Here is a 17,485-nt window from a genome sequence, read left to right as displayed (position 1 = left end):
AGGCTGGGCGTCCGGTAGATGCCGCAGCTAAGTGGACAGAAGGGAAGGAGCACAAGAAATCCCTAGAGAAGGCAGTCTGGCTGATGTGCTTCAAGAAGCAGGTCCAGCTTTTGGACAGGCTCGTTGCAGCACAGGCAGCCGAGATAAAGGAGTCAGTCCTGGAGATCCAGGACAAGGCTCTAACAGGGGAGAAGTTACTGGTAGCATTGCAGGCCCTGAATCAGGAAAGGGTACAGTTAATGGGAGAACATAAGGCCAGGTTGGAATACCTACAGTGCCAGGTCACCGAAGCCAAGGGTAATGAGTTGAGGTTGCGGGAAAAGGACGCCCGCCTAGCGAGACAAGTAAGAGAACAGGAGGAGAAAGTAAAAGAAGTAAAGGCAGCTTACAAGTTAGCGAGCGAACAGGGGTTTGAAGATGCAGATCATGGCCCCTGCAATGAACAGATAGAAAATCTGAGCCTGGCCCTGAGGAAGGCAAAGGGCATGGTGTGCCTCATAAGCCCGAAGGCAGGCCAGGCGGATTTTACAGGGAATGAGGGGAGAACAGTTCAGACATCACTGGTAGTGCCAAGGGACGACCCGGTTGAGGAACAGGAGGTCACATGACCACCACCTGTAGCGCCAGGTTTTAGCGAGGTCTGCCAGCAAGGGGGGGTGGAGTCAAGGGTAGAGGCGGAGGTGGAACAACCCCCGCAAGAGAGGCCGGAACCAGGACCGATGTGCCCAGCCCGGCATCGGAGGTTCGGCCCACCCGTTAATGGCGAGGACGAGGGACCCCTCCAAAACCAGTTCGTATTACCCTACGGCACCCAACAGCTTAGGGCTATGGTGAGCCATATCCCAAAGCTCTCCGAAAAAGGGGACCCCTCGATCCACTTCAGGGAAGTAGAGCAGGTAGCCAGCATCAACGACTGCGATGGTGCTGAGCAGGCCAAAATGCTGCTATTCTCCCTGGAGAGTAAGCTCTTCCAATCCCTCTCCGACGAGTGTAAGAGGGGGAAGAGCGGGTATGAGGAGCTCAGGGATGAAGTTCTGGAGGCCATGGGGATGAATGAGGGAAGTCCTTTCTCCCATGTGGAGAAGACAGTGCAGCTCGCAGGGGAAACCCCGCAGGCTGGTATATAGGAGTGCCTGTCCTGGGGCACCTAACCGGGCATTCCTGAACCAGGGTCAGCTGGCCCATTGGCTCCATTGCCTGGTGACAAACAGCTTGCCACAGGTCTGGGCAAAGGCGGAAGTCTGGTTCGACCCTGAGAATCCCCTGACCACCGAACTTACGGTGATCAGACAATTGACCCTAGCCTATAAGAACGGTAGGGGAACCGATGCACACTCACCCAAGGGGAAGGTGCATGAGGTAAAACCCGGACAGGGTAGGAAGGAGTGGCATCAGGAAGGGAATAACCCCCCCAACACAAAGCTCGTTGCGCGTGTGGGAAGGACGGACACTGGAGGAAGGAGTGCAAAAACCCTTGGAAAGATAACAAGGGAAAAAATTCCACAGCCCCAGCCCAAAAGGCAGAGGCAGGAATCCCTCCCGCCGTGGTCAAGTCATTTTTGGACACCATGAGGTCCTTGTTGACTGGCCACAGGAGAGTAGCAGCCGCTACCAGTGCTCTGACACCATCAGCTCCATCCAACCCACAGCCCTGACTAGAGCCAGCGCAGCCTGTTTACCTGTGTTCCCTTCGGTATGATGAATGGAAGAGACCCCTCGTGGAGGTGGAGGTAGAAAAGGTGAAGGGGACCTATCTGTTGGACATGGGGGCATCATGCACCGTGGTCTATTCAGCTAACCCCACCACGTCACCTCTATCTAGTGGGGTCCCATACAGTCTGTCGGGATTCACTGGTAAAGAACAGACTGGCTCGTTTTCCACCCCGCTCTCCATTCGTTTGGGTACACTCCGCTCTAAGTGGACCTGTGTCCTAATGAAGTGGGAAGTGGAGGGTGGAAGAGGGGTCCTGGGAGCCGACTTTATTGTAGGCCACGGTATCCTGGTGGATTTAAGAAACCATTGCCTATGGGGGGCAAGTACAGGAAAGGAAGGCAAGGTAGTAGTAATCCCAGGGAAAGAAGGGAAGGGGACCCTGTGCACCATGAAGCCCAAAGAGGGTTATAACCTCGAGCTCATGGTCAGTAACACCCCAAAGGAGTTCCAGACATTTGTGCAGGCCCACCTAGCCATATTTGCCACACACAAACACGACCGTGGGAGGGTCAACGGGTTTGAGGTCAGTGTAGACGGGGACCCCATGGCCCGACCACAGAGACAGTATAACTTCCCCAGGGAAGCGGAGCCAGACATGGAAGCAGCCATGTCCTCCTTAGTACAGCACGGAGTCCTGAGACCGATAGCCAACCACGTAAACTCTCCACTGTGGCCGGTTAGAAAGCCAGACAATTCCTGGAGGGCCACGGTGGACTATCGGGTGCTCAACAGCAACATCCCAGCCTGTGCACCCACGGTAGCAGCAGTTGCCGAACTGATAGGAAGTATCCCAGCATCCGCAACCACTTTCACGGTGCTGGATATTTCCAACGGGTTTTGGTCCATCCCTTTAAGGAGGGAGGATCAGTACAAGTTTACCTTTACGTTTAAAGGGCAACAGTACACCTGAAACTGTTTGCCTCAGGGCTTCCACAACAGCCCCAGCATTTTCCATCAGTGCAAGGCAAACAGTTTAAAGGATTTCAGCCAGCCCAGGCAGTTGGTACAGTATGTGGATGACCTGCTCCTGTTCACGGATTCGAGAGAGGAGCATGGCCCACTACTGGCCGAACTGCTGGAGCTGCTCAGGCAAAAGAGTTTTAAAGTAAACCCCAAGAAAGCGCAGATCAGCCAGCAAGAGGTGAAATTCCTGGGTCTGACCGTACGCGCTGGGGAAAGGGCCATAGATAAGGCTAGGAGAGAAGCGGTACAGGAGTTACCAGTCCCCAACACAGTCATGGGTGTGAGGTTGTTTCTAGGGCTAACCGGGTACTGTAGGGACTTTATTGAAGACTATGCAGCCACAGCAGCCCCTCTGCTCTGACTCCTACACAAGGGAGTGGAGTGGGCGTGGGATGAGGGTTGCCAGGCAGCATTTGTCAGGCTCAAGAAGGACTTGCAGACCGCACCAGCTCTAAGGGCCATAGCTGGGGGGAAAGAGTTTTTCCTGGAGGTAGCAGCCAGCGGGGACAGCCTGAGTGCTGTGCTGCTCCAAGAGCGGCATGGCAGGCTGAGGCCGGTGGTCTACTCCTCCAGGATACTCACAGATGTGGAGAAGAGCTACTCCAATTGTGAGAGGCACCTCTTGGCCACACATTGGGCTGTGAAAAGATCACTGATCTTCACAGGCACCTCTCCCATCACCCTCCTCACCCATCACACACCCACCCAGATGCTCCGGGATAGGAGGATCAAAGATGGAACGGTGAGCAGTGCCTGCATTGCTCGCTAGACCCTGCTCCTCTCACAAATGGACCTAAAGGTGAAGGGTCTCTGCGAGCCAAAGCTCGCAGCCAACCTGGTATATCCTGGAACAGCCCACCGGTGTTCCATAGAAGGGGTTTGGGCAGTGGACATAGGTTTACGGGCCGGGATACATCCCACGGGCTGCGAAATCTATGTGGATGGCTCCAGCAAGGTATCTGCTGGTGAGCGACTCATGGGGTGTGGAGTTTATGACCCAGCGGCATACATCGCCCTGGCAATTAAGCTCCCCAGCACCATGAGTGCCCAGCAGGCTGAACTGTCCGCAGTAGTGTACGTCGTTACACACCCCGAAATCTTCCCCACCCCATACACGATTTGCTCGGACAGCATGTTCACGTGCAATTCGTGTACAGAGTACCTGGCCATCTGCTCCCGCCGCGGATACACCTCCGCCGACGGGAGACCCCTCACAGTGAAACCCCTGCTGGAGAAAATCTTAGCAGCAGTGGGGGAGGAAGGGGAGGTTTTCATCCATAAGGTGAAAGCCCATTCCTCCACAGAGCCCCGTAGTCAAGGCAACCAGCAGGCTGACATGCTAGCGAAGGAGGGTGCCCACACAGGCACTTTCTGGGACCCATATGGGTCCAGACCCATAGCAGCAGTCAGGGGTAGGGATGGGACACAAGGGAGTGCAGGGGTAGCTTTAGCCCCGGACCTCAAGACGGTCCAAACCCAAGACCCTGTCCTCAAGGCAGTCCTCAGCGCAGTGACTGAGGGAAAAAAGGTAGAGGGTCCTTACGGCACAGCAGCCCTCTCTGTGAAAGAAGGCATGCTGTTTAGGGGAGAACAATGGGTGGCACCACAGCAGCACCGGAGGGAATTCCTTCAACTGGCCCATGAGGGTCCAGGAGCGGGACAGCCCGGGCCTGAGAGCACCTGGCAGTGGGTGGAACAGGCGGGATGGTGGCCAGGACTCAGGGAAGATGTTCACAAGTTCTGCGCCGGCTGTCTGGTGTGTGCTGCTAACAACCCTGACCCCCACAAAAGGAAGGTACCTATGGGACACATCAGGAGGGTAGAGGGACCATGGCAGTCGATACAAGTCAACTACATCGGGCCCCTGCCCACCGCCCAGGGAGGCTATAAGTACTGCCTAGTCCTGGTCGATGTGTTCACGAAATCGGTAGAAGCCTTCCCCTGCAGAACAGCCACAGCTCTGGGTACAGCCAGGATCCTGGTCCAAGAAGTGTTCTCGCGATGGGGGCTACCACAGTATGTGGAGTCCGACCAAGGGAGTTACTTTACCGGGCAGGTAATGCAGAATACCCTTATGCTGCTCGGCATCGAGGGGAAGTGGCACGTTGCCCACAACCCACAGTCATCAGGGATTGTGGAGAGGATGAACAGGACTTTAAATGAAAGGCTGAGGAAAGAGATGGTGGACTCGCCTAGAAAATGGGTCGAGGTCCTACCGTTGGTCCTGATGGGGATCCAGGCCAGCCAGTCGAAAAGCACGGGGTACTCCCCGCACGAGCTGATGACTGGCAGGGTTATGCGGACCCCCACCCATGTACTAGCCCCGGTGCTCACAGAAGGTCAGCTCAGGGAGGTAAACCGGGACAGGTTTGCCCGAAACCTCTTCGAGCACCTTAAGCAAGTCCACGGGCAGGCGGCTGGGAACATGGGAAAGCAGCATCGGAGTAACCGATTGCTGTTAGAACCCCGAAAACACCACGAGTGGGAAATAGGGGATCAGGTCATGGTGAGGAATTTTGCTCGGGTAGGAAGTCTGGAACCATTGTACATGGGGCCCTACAGCATTGTAGACAAGACAAGCCCCATGGTATATGCCATTAAGATGCCTCGGCACACCAAATGGTTCCATATTAATCAGTGTAAACTGTTTAAGCCCGAGAAGAGAGAACAGCCAGATGGGGCAAGGTCTGAGGATAGAAATCCTCAGCCTGGAGTGGGAGCAAGTTCACAGACTGCACAGGCAGGCGCTGTGGCTTATTTAAGGGGAGGGGCCATCCCGCCCACCGCTTGGAACACTCCCCCACTCTTCTGGGATATAGGTGAGGAGGGACCTGAGGGCGAAGACCCCGCCCCTGACCCAGGTTTAGAGGAGGAGGGACCTGAGGATGAAGACCCCACCCCGGACCCAGAGTTGGGACCTGAGGGCGAGAACCCCCAGCCTGCAGCAGCAGGCTGCGAAGAGTTACCTGCCCCTAGCACAGGATTAGGAGAGGTAAAGCCTGAGGGTGAAGATCCCCAGTCAGTGGCAGTGGTAAGCCCACAGACCGCACCGGAGGGGGCAGTGGCTCGGGTAAAAGGCCCACCAGCCAAGAAAACCCCACCCGCCAAAGTCCTCAGAAGGTCCCCACGGACAGCCCAGCCAAGGAAACCATGGTCACCGGCTCCCCATTTTAAAGGGACAGCCTCCCGAGTTAGGCGTAAGTCCAAGGACTGAGGTCCCCAGCCGGCAGTCACAGGCTGCGAGGGACCGAAAGTACAGGACAGTGCAGCCACACCGAAGGGAGTGGTGTGCCGCAGCCCGAACAGGGATTAGCCTGGCCGCCCCGAGACGGGCGGCGGATGTACATAGTAACGTAATTTTAGTGTGATATTGTTAAGTTTGGATGTTTAGTTTAAGTTTAAACAAGGTGATGGGTAGTTTTAAATATGGTAGTAGTATTTTTAAGAATGTTTGTATTTAAGTCGAGGTCGCAAGACTCGACTATGTTTCACCCAAGCCAGAGAATCTCCTCGGGACCTGGCTATATGCTCTTGTGTCTCTTTGCAGGAAAGGATTTCAGGATGAAGGGGGGCGTACTCCTACTCGCCCTGATAGGGATGAGCATTGAAAAGCGAGGTGACGTGGAGCACTCCCACATCTATGGGTGGTCAGGAGAGAAAGCACCAGTTGTGAGTGCTGGGAGCAGCGAACAAGGCGCGGAGGAGCCCGCCATCTATTCCCATGAGGGAAGATGGCCAGGGTGGCTGGGATCCAACTACTCCAGCCAGACCGGGTTCACCTACGGGGAGGCCTCCCTCCCCTGCCCCAGTGTACAGGTTGTGGCCTCACGGGTCAGGGTCACTGAGGGGAAACGCGTGTGCCTGACTTGTAGAGGACAGATTCCCCTGGGAAGGTGGTGGTGGCTTAGAAAGCTGAGCACTGACATGGGGGACCGTACAGCTGACTGGGAATGAATGGGGAACGACACCCACCGGACAGTCACGGGGACCCAAGGAGGGACTAGCGTATGCTGGGATAAGTGGTGGGAGTCGGAACAAGGAATTTATGTCTGTATGTGGGGGTCACAAAAGGCCTGCCTCACAGGCATATCCATCATCTTCTCCGCATCATGGCAGGATAAGGGGAAGGGGGTGGCATGGGATTCCCACCTACACACCTGCATAGTCCCACGGTACCCAGCCCCAGTCAAAGCCACTGAACTAGTGGCGCGCGCCCGGAAGCCCCTGCCCACGACTCAGGCAGCAAGGACGCACAGAGAGGGGTGCCCCGCCGTCACCAAGGGACCAGGGAATGGGCTGGTACTAGTGCCTACGGATCAGGTGCTATACCAGGGGGTACACTACGCGGTAGCCTCCGTGATTTTAAACCTCACCGAGGTACACTTACCGGAGTGGTGCCCCAAAGAGACAGAACAGCTATACCAGGCCCTGTTAAAAGAGATGTTTAGGAAATTTTACGAGTTCGATTTTGCTAATGTAGACAAAACCGAACTGCACACCACACACCATGAGTACTTTGGTAATACGGGGAGACAAAGAAGGGGAGCATGGAATGATGATTTTACAGCGTTTAACACAGGGGCCTCTGTCATCAACAGTCTGGATGACATAGAATTGCAGACACAGATAAACGGTCTAAAAACACAGTTGAGGAAAATATTGATGGATGAAAACAAGATAGTAGGCTCAGAGTTACACGAGGACCAGGCCATGACAGTCCATTTAAAGGAAATTATAGCAGAGCTGGAGAAGCACGCAAAGACGGTAAATACTGAAAGAAATCAGTATTTGTAGGGAAATGGTGTTGGGGAAGTTGACGGGATTGAAGGCCGATAAATCCCCAGGGCCTGATAATCTACATCCTAGGATACTTAAGGAAGTGGCCCTGGAGATAGTAGATGCATTGCTGGTCATCTTCCAGAACTCGATAGACTCTGGAACAGTACCCATGGATTGGAGGGTAGCTAATGTTACCCCACTATTCAAAAAAGGTGGTAGAAAAAAGGGGTGAATTATAGACCGGTAAGCCTGACATCGGTAGTGGGGAAAATGCTAGAGTCCATTATAAAAGATGTAATAGCAGAGCACTTGGAAAGCAGCGACAGGATCGGACAAAGTCAACATGGATTTACAAAAGGTAAATTGTGCTTGGCTAATCTACTGGAATTTTTTGAGGATGTAACTGGTAAAATAGATAAGGGAGAACCAGTGGATGTGGTGTATTTGGACTTTCAGAAGGCTTTCGATAGGGTCCTGCATAAGAGATTAGCTTGTAAAATTAAGGCACATGGGATTGGGGGCAAGGTATTGACTTGGATAGAGAACTGGTTGGCAGATAGAAAGCAAAGAGTTGGAATAAATGGGTCATTTTCCGAGTGACAGGCAGTGACTAGTGGGCTACTGCAAGGATCGGTCCTAGGACCCCAGCTGTTCACAATATATATTAATGATCTGGACGAGGGAATTGGATGTAGTATCTCCAAATTTGCAGATGACACAAAGCTGGGTGGGAGGGTATGCTGTGAGGAGGATGTTGTGAAACTCCAGTACGATTTGGACAGGTTGGGTGATTGGGCAGAAACATGGCAAATGCACTATAATGTGGATAAATGTGAGGCTATCCACTTTGGTGGCAAAAACAGGAAGGCAGATTATTATTTGAATGGCAATAGATTGGGAGAAGGGGAAGTGCAAAGAGACCTGGGTGTTCTTGTGTACCAGTCGCTGAAGGTAAGCATGCAGGTGCAGCAGGCGGTGGTAAGCATGCAGGTGCAGCAGGCGGTTAAGAAGGCAAATGGTATGTTGGCCTTCGTAGCAAGAGGGTTCGAGTACAGGAACAAGGATGTCTTGCTGCAGTTGTACAGGGCCTTGGTGAGACTGCACCTTGAGTATTGTGTGCAGTTTTGGTCACCTTATCTGAGGAAGGATGTTCTTGCCATGGAAGGAGTGCAGCGAAGTTTACCAGGCTGATACCTGGGATGGCAGGAATGACGTACGAGGAGAGATTGGGTCGATTGAGCTTGTACTCACTGGAGTTTAGAAGATTGAGAGGGGATCTCATCGAAACCTATAAAATTCTGTCAGGCCTGGACAGACTAGATGCAGGAAGGATGTTCCCGATGGCCGGGGAGTCCAGAACCAGGGGTCACAGTCTAAGGATAAGGGGTAAGCCATTTAGGACAGAGATGAGGAGGAATTTCTTCACCCAGAGAGTGGTGAACCTATGGAATTCTCTACCACAGAAGGCAGTGGAGGCCAATTCATTAAATATGTTCAAGAAGGAGTTGGATATATTTCTTAAGGCTAAAGGGATCAAGGGATATGGGGAGAAGGCAGGGACAGGGTACTGAATTTGGATGATCAGCCATGATATTGAATGGCGGAGCAGGCTCGAGGGGCCGAATGGCCTACTCCTGCTCCTATCTTCTATGTTTCTATGCCCTCATAAGAGAGGACAGAAAGTGGGAGTACGCTATGACAGGTACTGACCTCTCAGGGTGCCGGAGCTGGGGAGCACACATAATACTGTGTCCCCAGCACTTGAACGCCTATTCAAAACCACAGTGCGGGTTTAAAGCTACTAGCGCAAAACCTATAAATTGTACCATGGAGGTAATGGCACAAGACCATGTTCCCCCACAGGTAGCATATATAGGTGGGACATATTGTATCACCACAGGTGCGCCCCACTACCAGCATGGACAGCATAGCTGGTGTCCAGTAAGTGACAGCAGTTTCTGCTTTAAACCCGAGGCTGAAGTTCAATTGGCCCAGGAACAAATTGTCCTCTTTCCTGAACCCTCCACTGCTCATCTCACTGTAAAAAAGAATTTCACCAATCTGCAAAAGTATGTAGCGCATTTCGGCTACGAAATTTCCCCTCTCCCAGAACACCTTACCAAGATACTCAAAGCAACAGTATCCTCACAGAAACATTTCTACACTCTGGAGCAGAAGACGGTAGAGATGGGGGCTAAGATACTGGACATTGTGATTCCACCGTGGTGGGACATTTTTGAAAACATAGAGGTCCCTTCGTGGATTAGACTGGCTTCCCACATCCTCGTGGTTTGCCAGCTGGGAATAGTATTGTACCTAGTGTGCACTCAGTGCAAGGGAAAAGGCCAAATACTAGAATTCCAAAACCAAAGGACCTGGAAGGAACATTATGTGAAGGTGGAGGGAGATACACCCGTTTGAATTTTTTTTGTAGTTCTGAATAAAGATTGTTGGTTTTTGTGTTCTTTTATTGTTTTTAATAAAGATTTTCTATGTGTTGTTTTAATAAAGATGTATGTGTACCAAGTGGTGCAGGGGTGTTGGGCCCCCTCCATGCTTGGATGTGTGTAAACGACTGTAATTATTCTATGTATGCTTATGTACACTACATTTTTACAGAATGGGAAATGCATGTGTCGTGGGATCATAGATAGGTAATTACAGGGGAAGATTGACTATGGAGGGTCGGAAGTTTTGCTCACCTTGTCAGGATGGTACTTAAAGCGAGTTTAGTATCAACAGGGGGGAGTATAGGGTTCTCAAAATTCCCACATTCCCCAAAAGTTATGGATAAAGGGACTCTGTATGGACAAGTTGTTAAAAAGGGTACCCAAAATGGCTTCTGAAACCTTGTGACCAAAACTGACAGGATTTTTAAAGCAAGGCCCTGCAAAAAGGCAGGCCCTGAAACTAAACCTAACATGCATGGATCTGTGAAAAGACTTTGTAAAGCCAGACAGCTAGGTAAACACAGAATATGCATTCTTCACCTTGGAACAGATCAAGCCAGGATGGCCCTAATCTGAAGGCCATCAACTCTTCACATAAATAATCGGTAACAGCTCACAGGTAGCTGCCAAGCCAGGAAAGACGATTAAATTTCATAAATGACAAACAGCCAGGATATCGAAGCCATTAAACAAGGAGACAACCGCCCCAGAAGTCGTTAAAGTAAATGACTTTAATCATTTTAGACGAGCCCGCCAAAATTTAGACAAAGGACTGACCTGATTTGGTGCGCAGATAAGGGGTGAAGAACCGGATATAATTGTAGGTCCACCAGTAATGCTCGGTCTCTTGTCACTTGCCTCTCTTGCCTCCTGCCTCTCGCTCTCGCTTCATGCCTCATTGCGGGCCCTCTTCTCCCTCCCCGCGCCGCTCGACACCAAGGATGCCCATTATACACCGGGGGCCAAACGCGGGAGGAGAACGAGACCCAAATCAAAAATGCACAGGACATACAGGACCACGAACAGACGAGACGAGACGAGAAAAATGGTAAAACTGGTAAAGGCAGAGAAGGGCAGCGGAAAAACGCGTTGGGGGACAAACGGCCTAGTTATAAGCTGGTGTTTGATGAATAAGTTGGCGTTTGAAGCATGGATAGTGAAATCAAGACAAACAGCCTAGTTATAAGCTGGCGTTTGATGCTTGGACAGTAAAACCCAGTTAAGAATAAACTGGCGTTCGAAGCTTGGGTAGAAAAATCAGTTTAACGGTAAAAACCGCCAACCAAGCCCCAACCGCGACAAAACCATCGGCGACCGAACTGCCCGAAGAAGACCCATTGTGACAAAGTACTCAACGAAGGCGTTAACGGAGAAAAAATAGGGTGCTTCGCACAAACAACTCCATCGCCGCGTCCTGTGACCACATGGCAACGACGAACCCCAGAGGACAACAAGAGTGAATCTCAAAACCCACAACCAGTTAAATCAACAGGTTTCGAATTGGTGAGCATGAATTCCTGGCCCCTCGTAGCTTAACCTAGTTAGGTATTGGGGGTGGGATAAGGATAAAGGGATTTTACTGTATTTGTCTCCCTCGATGTGCCGTGTGTTACCCATTCCCAAATAAGTGTAATTTTATATACCTTTAATTATTTCAGTAATTCTCAGTAAGATTGTGTTTTATTGTGCCTTTAATAAAATTTGTGGTTTTCTTGCACCAAACCACTTGTCTACTCGATTTTCTGTGTCGCCACCTGTACCTAAGTCCGGTGTCTAGAACCCAGGGGTGTGGGAGCGATTCAAACCACTCAGAGACAGTCAGAGGTGAAGCTGACTGGGCACACACCACCCCCTACAGAATTCTGCTTCTCATTTGTTTGGTACTGAAAGTGGAGGGATGAATTGACTGAGACAAATTGGTGGATGTGGAAACAGTGAATTTTTTGTGGTTACACACCGGCTGCACATTGATGGAACAAAATCTCTTGTGGTTGAGGAATGCTGGTGGTTAGTCAGGGGGTGCTAGGATCGCCATGTGTGTGCAGTCGATGGCACCCTGCACCTACTGACTTTGTCATCACAGGGGAAGTTTATATACCACCCAGCCCTGGCAAACAATCGATCCATCACCTGCCTTATGCATTTATGTGCAGCCACTGTGTTTCTGGTGGTGGCCTGGAAGGAGCCGAACACAAAGAGGGTGGTGGTGACTTTCACAGTCACTGGTAATGCATGGCCACCAGGTCCAGCAAGAAGTAAGTCTTCTTCTAGGAGGCTGCAGCTGCCTGCCACCACCTGACGTGACAATCTTAGCCTTCGGATGCACTGCTCCTCCGACAGGTTTAGGAAGCCGAGTCTCTGTCGACCCTATTAGGTGGGTAGGGCCTCCTGCGACCTCATCCCCAGTTGCTTCTTTCTCTGCTGGCCACCTGCAGCTCCCTCCGCAGCACGCCCTTGCTGCTGTTGATCCTCATTCTCTTCCTCTTCCTCAGTCCATTCGAGAGCAGCCATGACACCACTCACCATGATCTTCTCTGTGTGAGCAACTCCAAACTCTCCGAATCACACTCTCACACCAAGTACTCTCACCAAACTGTTTCCCAGAGGAAGGACCTGTGAGCACTGAGCCTTTATTCACATCGGACCTCCTGACCTTTAACCGCCCTGATAAAATGCCGAGCAATATTGCCTCCATTTCACTAGCCACTTCCCTGCCCCCCAGAAAATCCATGCTGGAGTAGTTAATTTCAATTCGGACTCCCAGTTAGACTGTAGGGGCCCGATTTAAATATGTTATTAAGTGCCCCGCCTCTCCACGGTGGGACACTCAGATGCTCTGATATTTTCCGCAGGTCGATATCCACAAATTTCACATTTTCATCCGACTCTCTCCCGCCGGTCATGGGGGTATTAATATCCTAGCAGCAACGAATGGCAGGGCTGTGCTCTAGAGCTGAGATTATTAATGTTCGCAGCATGGCAGCACACAGCACATCGTACTGAAATACCCTCAAACCTTTTCAACCATTTTACAGAGGATGTGGTCTGTGATTACTGATGTTGGTTCATAGTACTCTCTGTTCCGTTTCCTGTTTATGTCACTAATGGAGCATTGTCTGTAGATGGACATGAGTAAGAAATGGTGAAAACTATTCCTTCATTAGCAACTCAGCACTACTCTTTCTAGCCTAAGCAATAAATGATTGCAATCATGTTCATGGGTAAATTAGTTAATGTACTGCAAACACAGCAATTATATGAGGCTTGCAGAGTGTAGCAATCAATCTTATGCTCAGTCATATCTAACAGTTCTACCAACAGCACAGTGATAATTGTGTAACTCTTTCACTGAAGCAGAATAAAACATAATGATGTTTTATTCCAAAAATGTCTGTAAACATCTAAATATATTCGACATAAGAAGCACCTCCCCAAAATCATTCTCGAGACAATGATGGAAACTATGAGAAGCCCATAAATAAACAATTTTAGGGATAAACATGTTGATTTTATCACACTACCTTGATTAACTTGACACTGATTGATAGAAAAGGCTTCTTAATTGAGGTTGGCTTGACTAAATCTAACAGTAATTGTATTTCCATGGTTTTCTTTGTACAGGTTGTTGCGGTAACTAATAGCGCAGTGCACCGAATACTGTTTCACTCATGCAACGTTCTCACACCAGCTTTCATTTCATACAGAAATATTACTTTCAGACTATAGAAGGGTAATGATTGCTCACCTTGTCTTGCACAAGATGACAATAACGACAATTCCAATGACAAGTGTGACTCCACAGACATAAGTAATCGCACATATCATTATACCTGGGAAAAAAGATACTGAATCAGTTTTGTATTTCATCTGGTATTAAAACACAAGGTATATGGTAAATTTTTATAGCGGTCAGATTTATAAACTAGTTTAGTCGATTGTCATTTCCTTTTGAAATAGTGCTCTTACTGTCCTCTCTGAAGCTAACCGAAGGTCTTACATGGATCTGAATGAGAATCATAAGTGGGGCACTTTATGCCACTGATGAAATTTATCAGCGATGTATCATTCATTGCTTGATGTTCTATTTCAGCAAAGACTTTTGGAAATATCTTTTTCGTTTCCACATGTGGGATGCCATTGACTGCAGGCTGTGAAACTGTTTTCTTAACCCCAGCAGTGTTCTCTTTTCATTGTGAGGGAATGATAATGAAATTAGCACCAATGCAGGAAAACCTATTACCGAGCAGCAATGTGAAACCCAGTTCCATGAGTTCAATGGCCTCTCAATCCCTTGGTCTATCCATAATGATGACAGTGGAACTGTCTGTTACTTTGGCATACTGAATACGTATCATATGCTGTCACCTTTTGACCTTTTCCAGTTACCTTCAGGCAACACAGTCCACTTAAAGCAAGAATGCTTTACAAAGATAATAAATTGTCAGAAAATAATTATTTAAATGGTAGTAAAACTGAAAGGAAGATGGAACAATATTAGGTTCAAAGTAAAAAGCGCAGTGATTTATCTTGGGCATGTTTTAATTTGCTATATTTAAGACTGCTGTCTTTAACAAAGACTCCCTTCTCCTAAGTGAGAGAGGTTGGGCAGCTTGCCATAGACTCAGTTTATTTCATAGTTTACAGACTTGTGCGAAAATACCAAACACCTGGTTTAACTTTTTCTAACCCCAATACAAGGGCTTCTGATAGGCCTTCTTTTTCATCACGGGTTTGTATTAGATTTCCATATGCAGTTAATAATCAAAAGTTCATTAAAGAAATGATGGTTGCAACAACCTTGGTTAAATTCTAAAAGCTGTATTTTCCTATTGCCCTGAGCAAGGGCAGAAATATGCCTCAGATGCACCGGCTCAGGATTTGTGTCGATTGCAAAATTTGAACATTTTTCTCCTTTAATTGTGGAGGGAAATATCAACTTTAAAATGATATAAAGACCTGAATAAAAACTTTTATAGTCTTGGTTCCCTGCATTTATTTTTAACAAGACTTAACAGACATTTCTATTTAATGTCATAAACAGGAGTTTGTTTTTTCTTGAAAAAGACAAACTCGGATAAACAGGTAATTGTCACTTCAGGTGAATTGTATTTACATAGGGTTGTGTGTGCATTGTTGCTTAGTGAAAATCAATGGTGGTGGGGGAGGGTGAAAGGTGAAAACATGGCAATCATAGTTTTGAGTTTCCACTAAGACTAAACTGTATTTGCTTATTGGTAAATAGAATTTGTTCTAGTGCAACAAGGTAAAATGGAGGCCTTAACATGAATGTTTGTCTTCCAGGGACTTTAATTAATAAATAGCGCTATTATTTCCTTTTGGGATTGTAAGAGCGTACAGCTGAGTAACTATAAGAAAAAGACTTGACCTTGGTAGTTGCTAGCACACAGAAAGACAAAAAAAAGCCCTATGGCTAGAAATGTCATCCATTCAGTTTTGGATTAGACAGCCTAGTTTTGTGAGTGAGCGATCTGAGAATGTAAATTGGTACCAACGGTTGGTTTTTAAAATAGAGGTTCATTTCCTTCTGCCATCTCATGATGCTAAAGCATTGGTTACTGAGTTTTTTTTAAAAATCACTTGCAAAGGAAATCTCAGAATTAAAGTCATAGTCCCACCCCTGCCCTGCCCTTATCCTGTCTTCTGTCCCCTGTGGACATGGTAAAAGCTGGTAAATCTCACCACAACACGAATGGACAAGAAATCTAGCAGCGTGGTTTAACAAGTATTGGTTAGCTCTGTTAAATCTTACCTGCACACAAGGAACAGAGTGCGGACAATGGCCTTATCTAGTACAAGTAGTGTGTGAAACTTCACTGTGTACTGGAGGGTTGGTCTGAAATGCCTTTTCACAACATTGACCTTTTGGATTAGACATTAAAGCAAAGTCACGTCTGCCCTGTCTGGTGGACGTACAAGCTTTTATAGCACATTTTGAAGAAGAGCAGGTAAGCTCTCCCGGTGTCCCGGCCAACATTTATCCTTCAATCAACATCGCTAAAACAGATTACTGGTCATTATCACATTGCTGTTTGTGGGAGCTTGCTGAGTGCAAATTGGCTGCCACATTTCCTGCATTTCAACAGTGACTACACTTCAAAAGTACTTCACTGGCTGTAAAGCGCTTTGGGTCATCCGGTGGTCATGAAAGGCGCTATATAAATGCAAGTCTTTCTTTTTTCTTTTATTGAAAAGTGCTATATTAATGCAAGTTCTTTTTTCCTCTTCCTTCTGTATGCCCTCACTGCCAGCATTCTATGTTAACTCTTTGAATTGACTTGGAATATTGAGTTGCAGCTGCTGCAGCGCTTGTGTTCCCAGTGCAGCCATGAAAGCTTGGTCACTCTTGTGCTGCTACAGAGATAACCTCATGGAAGACTGAGACTTGGGCCATATCTCTTTAATGCTACAACATGTAAAAACTGGCATGAAATAAGGCAGCATCATGAACTCCATTGATCATTATGGTTTCAAACTATACTGAGTCCTGGAGCAAGAGGATCTGTCCCCTGGGACCTGCCGAACAGGACTATAATATCCCATCAGTCTTTCTAGAACTCTTTAATAACCTGGCAACCATCTTTGCCACTATTTTGCTCCAACATAAATTGGATGCAACTGTGGAGCAGTAACTAAGGCCTTACTGTGCTGTTAGCATAATGCAGTTAGTTAGAAGGAATGCGGCTCTCTGTGATGAGATGTTGCAGGGAGAAAGAAGAGCTTTAAGAAAGCTAATTGTAGTTCAACAGTTAAGCTGACTTTTCCATGTGCATTAAGGTTGGTTCAAGTTATCCCTTGGGTATATGTCTATATTCATCCTGTTGAGACCCTGATGTTCAAAGAATACAGGATATAGAAATACTAGGATTCAGTTTCAGGTCTTTGGCATTGGCTTTTGCTTCAGATGTGGTCTGGGTGGTCAGATTCAAATACTTTATGTTTCTGATTTTAATGATCCAAAATTTGGCTTTGGAGAGCTGAACCAATTTAGAAAACATGGTTAGGATTAGAAATTGGCTTTAGACTGTACAAAATGGCCTGAAGCTGCTCATCTGTAATAAAGGCTGATGAATAAGAGGACAGCCATTCTCTTCAGAAAAGTTCTCACAACTTCCATTTATGTAGCCCCTTTAACGTAAAAAACATTGCAAGACATATGGGAAACAAACACGAAGGAAAGGAGAGATTAAAGAGATGGAGTTCTGCGGAGATTTTTAAAGGAGGAAAGAGCAGTAGAAAGGCAGAGGGGTTCATGGGAAGAATTCTCGAGAGTGGGATCCAGGCAGCTGACACTCAGCACTCACTGGTGGGGAGAAGTCAGGGGAGGATGTACAAGAGGCTGGAGTCAGAGAAACAGAGAGTTTGAAGGGGGCTATAGGGCTGGAGGAGGGTGCAGAGATAGGGTGGCCGAGATCATGGAGCAACTTAAACAACAACAACAATTTGCATTTATATAGCGTCTGTAATGTAAGCAAACATCTCAAGGCACTTCACTGGAGTAAAATAAGACAAAAATTGAACAAGTCAAAGAAGGAGACATCAGGACAGGTGACTAAAAGCT

At 48.2% G+C, this 17,485-nt stretch overlaps 1 protein-coding gene across 1 annotated transcript in view; it reads right to left on the bottom strand.

Annotated features, from left to right (window-relative positions):
* gfral (GDNF family receptor alpha like) overlaps window positions 1–17,485 on the bottom strand; it is a 156,800-nt gene that overhangs the window by 28,471 nt on the left and 110,844 nt on the right. Inside the window, exon 9 of the mRNA XM_085998264.1 lies at window positions 13,652–13,736. Within this exon, the coding sequence (XP_085854390.1) occupies window positions 13,652–13,736 (85 nt within the window). The remainder of the gene's footprint in view (window positions 1–13,651; window positions 13,737–17,485) is intronic.

Source organism: Somniosus microcephalus, chromosome 9 (assembly GCF_052327205.1).
Source record: "Somniosus microcephalus isolate GS21.2 chromosome 9, FLI_Smic_1.0, whole genome shotgun sequence".
NCBI lineage: Eukaryota > Metazoa > Chordata > Chondrichthyes > Squaliformes > Somniosidae > Somniosus > Somniosus microcephalus.
Note: the sequence above shows the minus strand (reverse complement) of the source record. Positions and strands in the feature narration are given on the sequence as shown.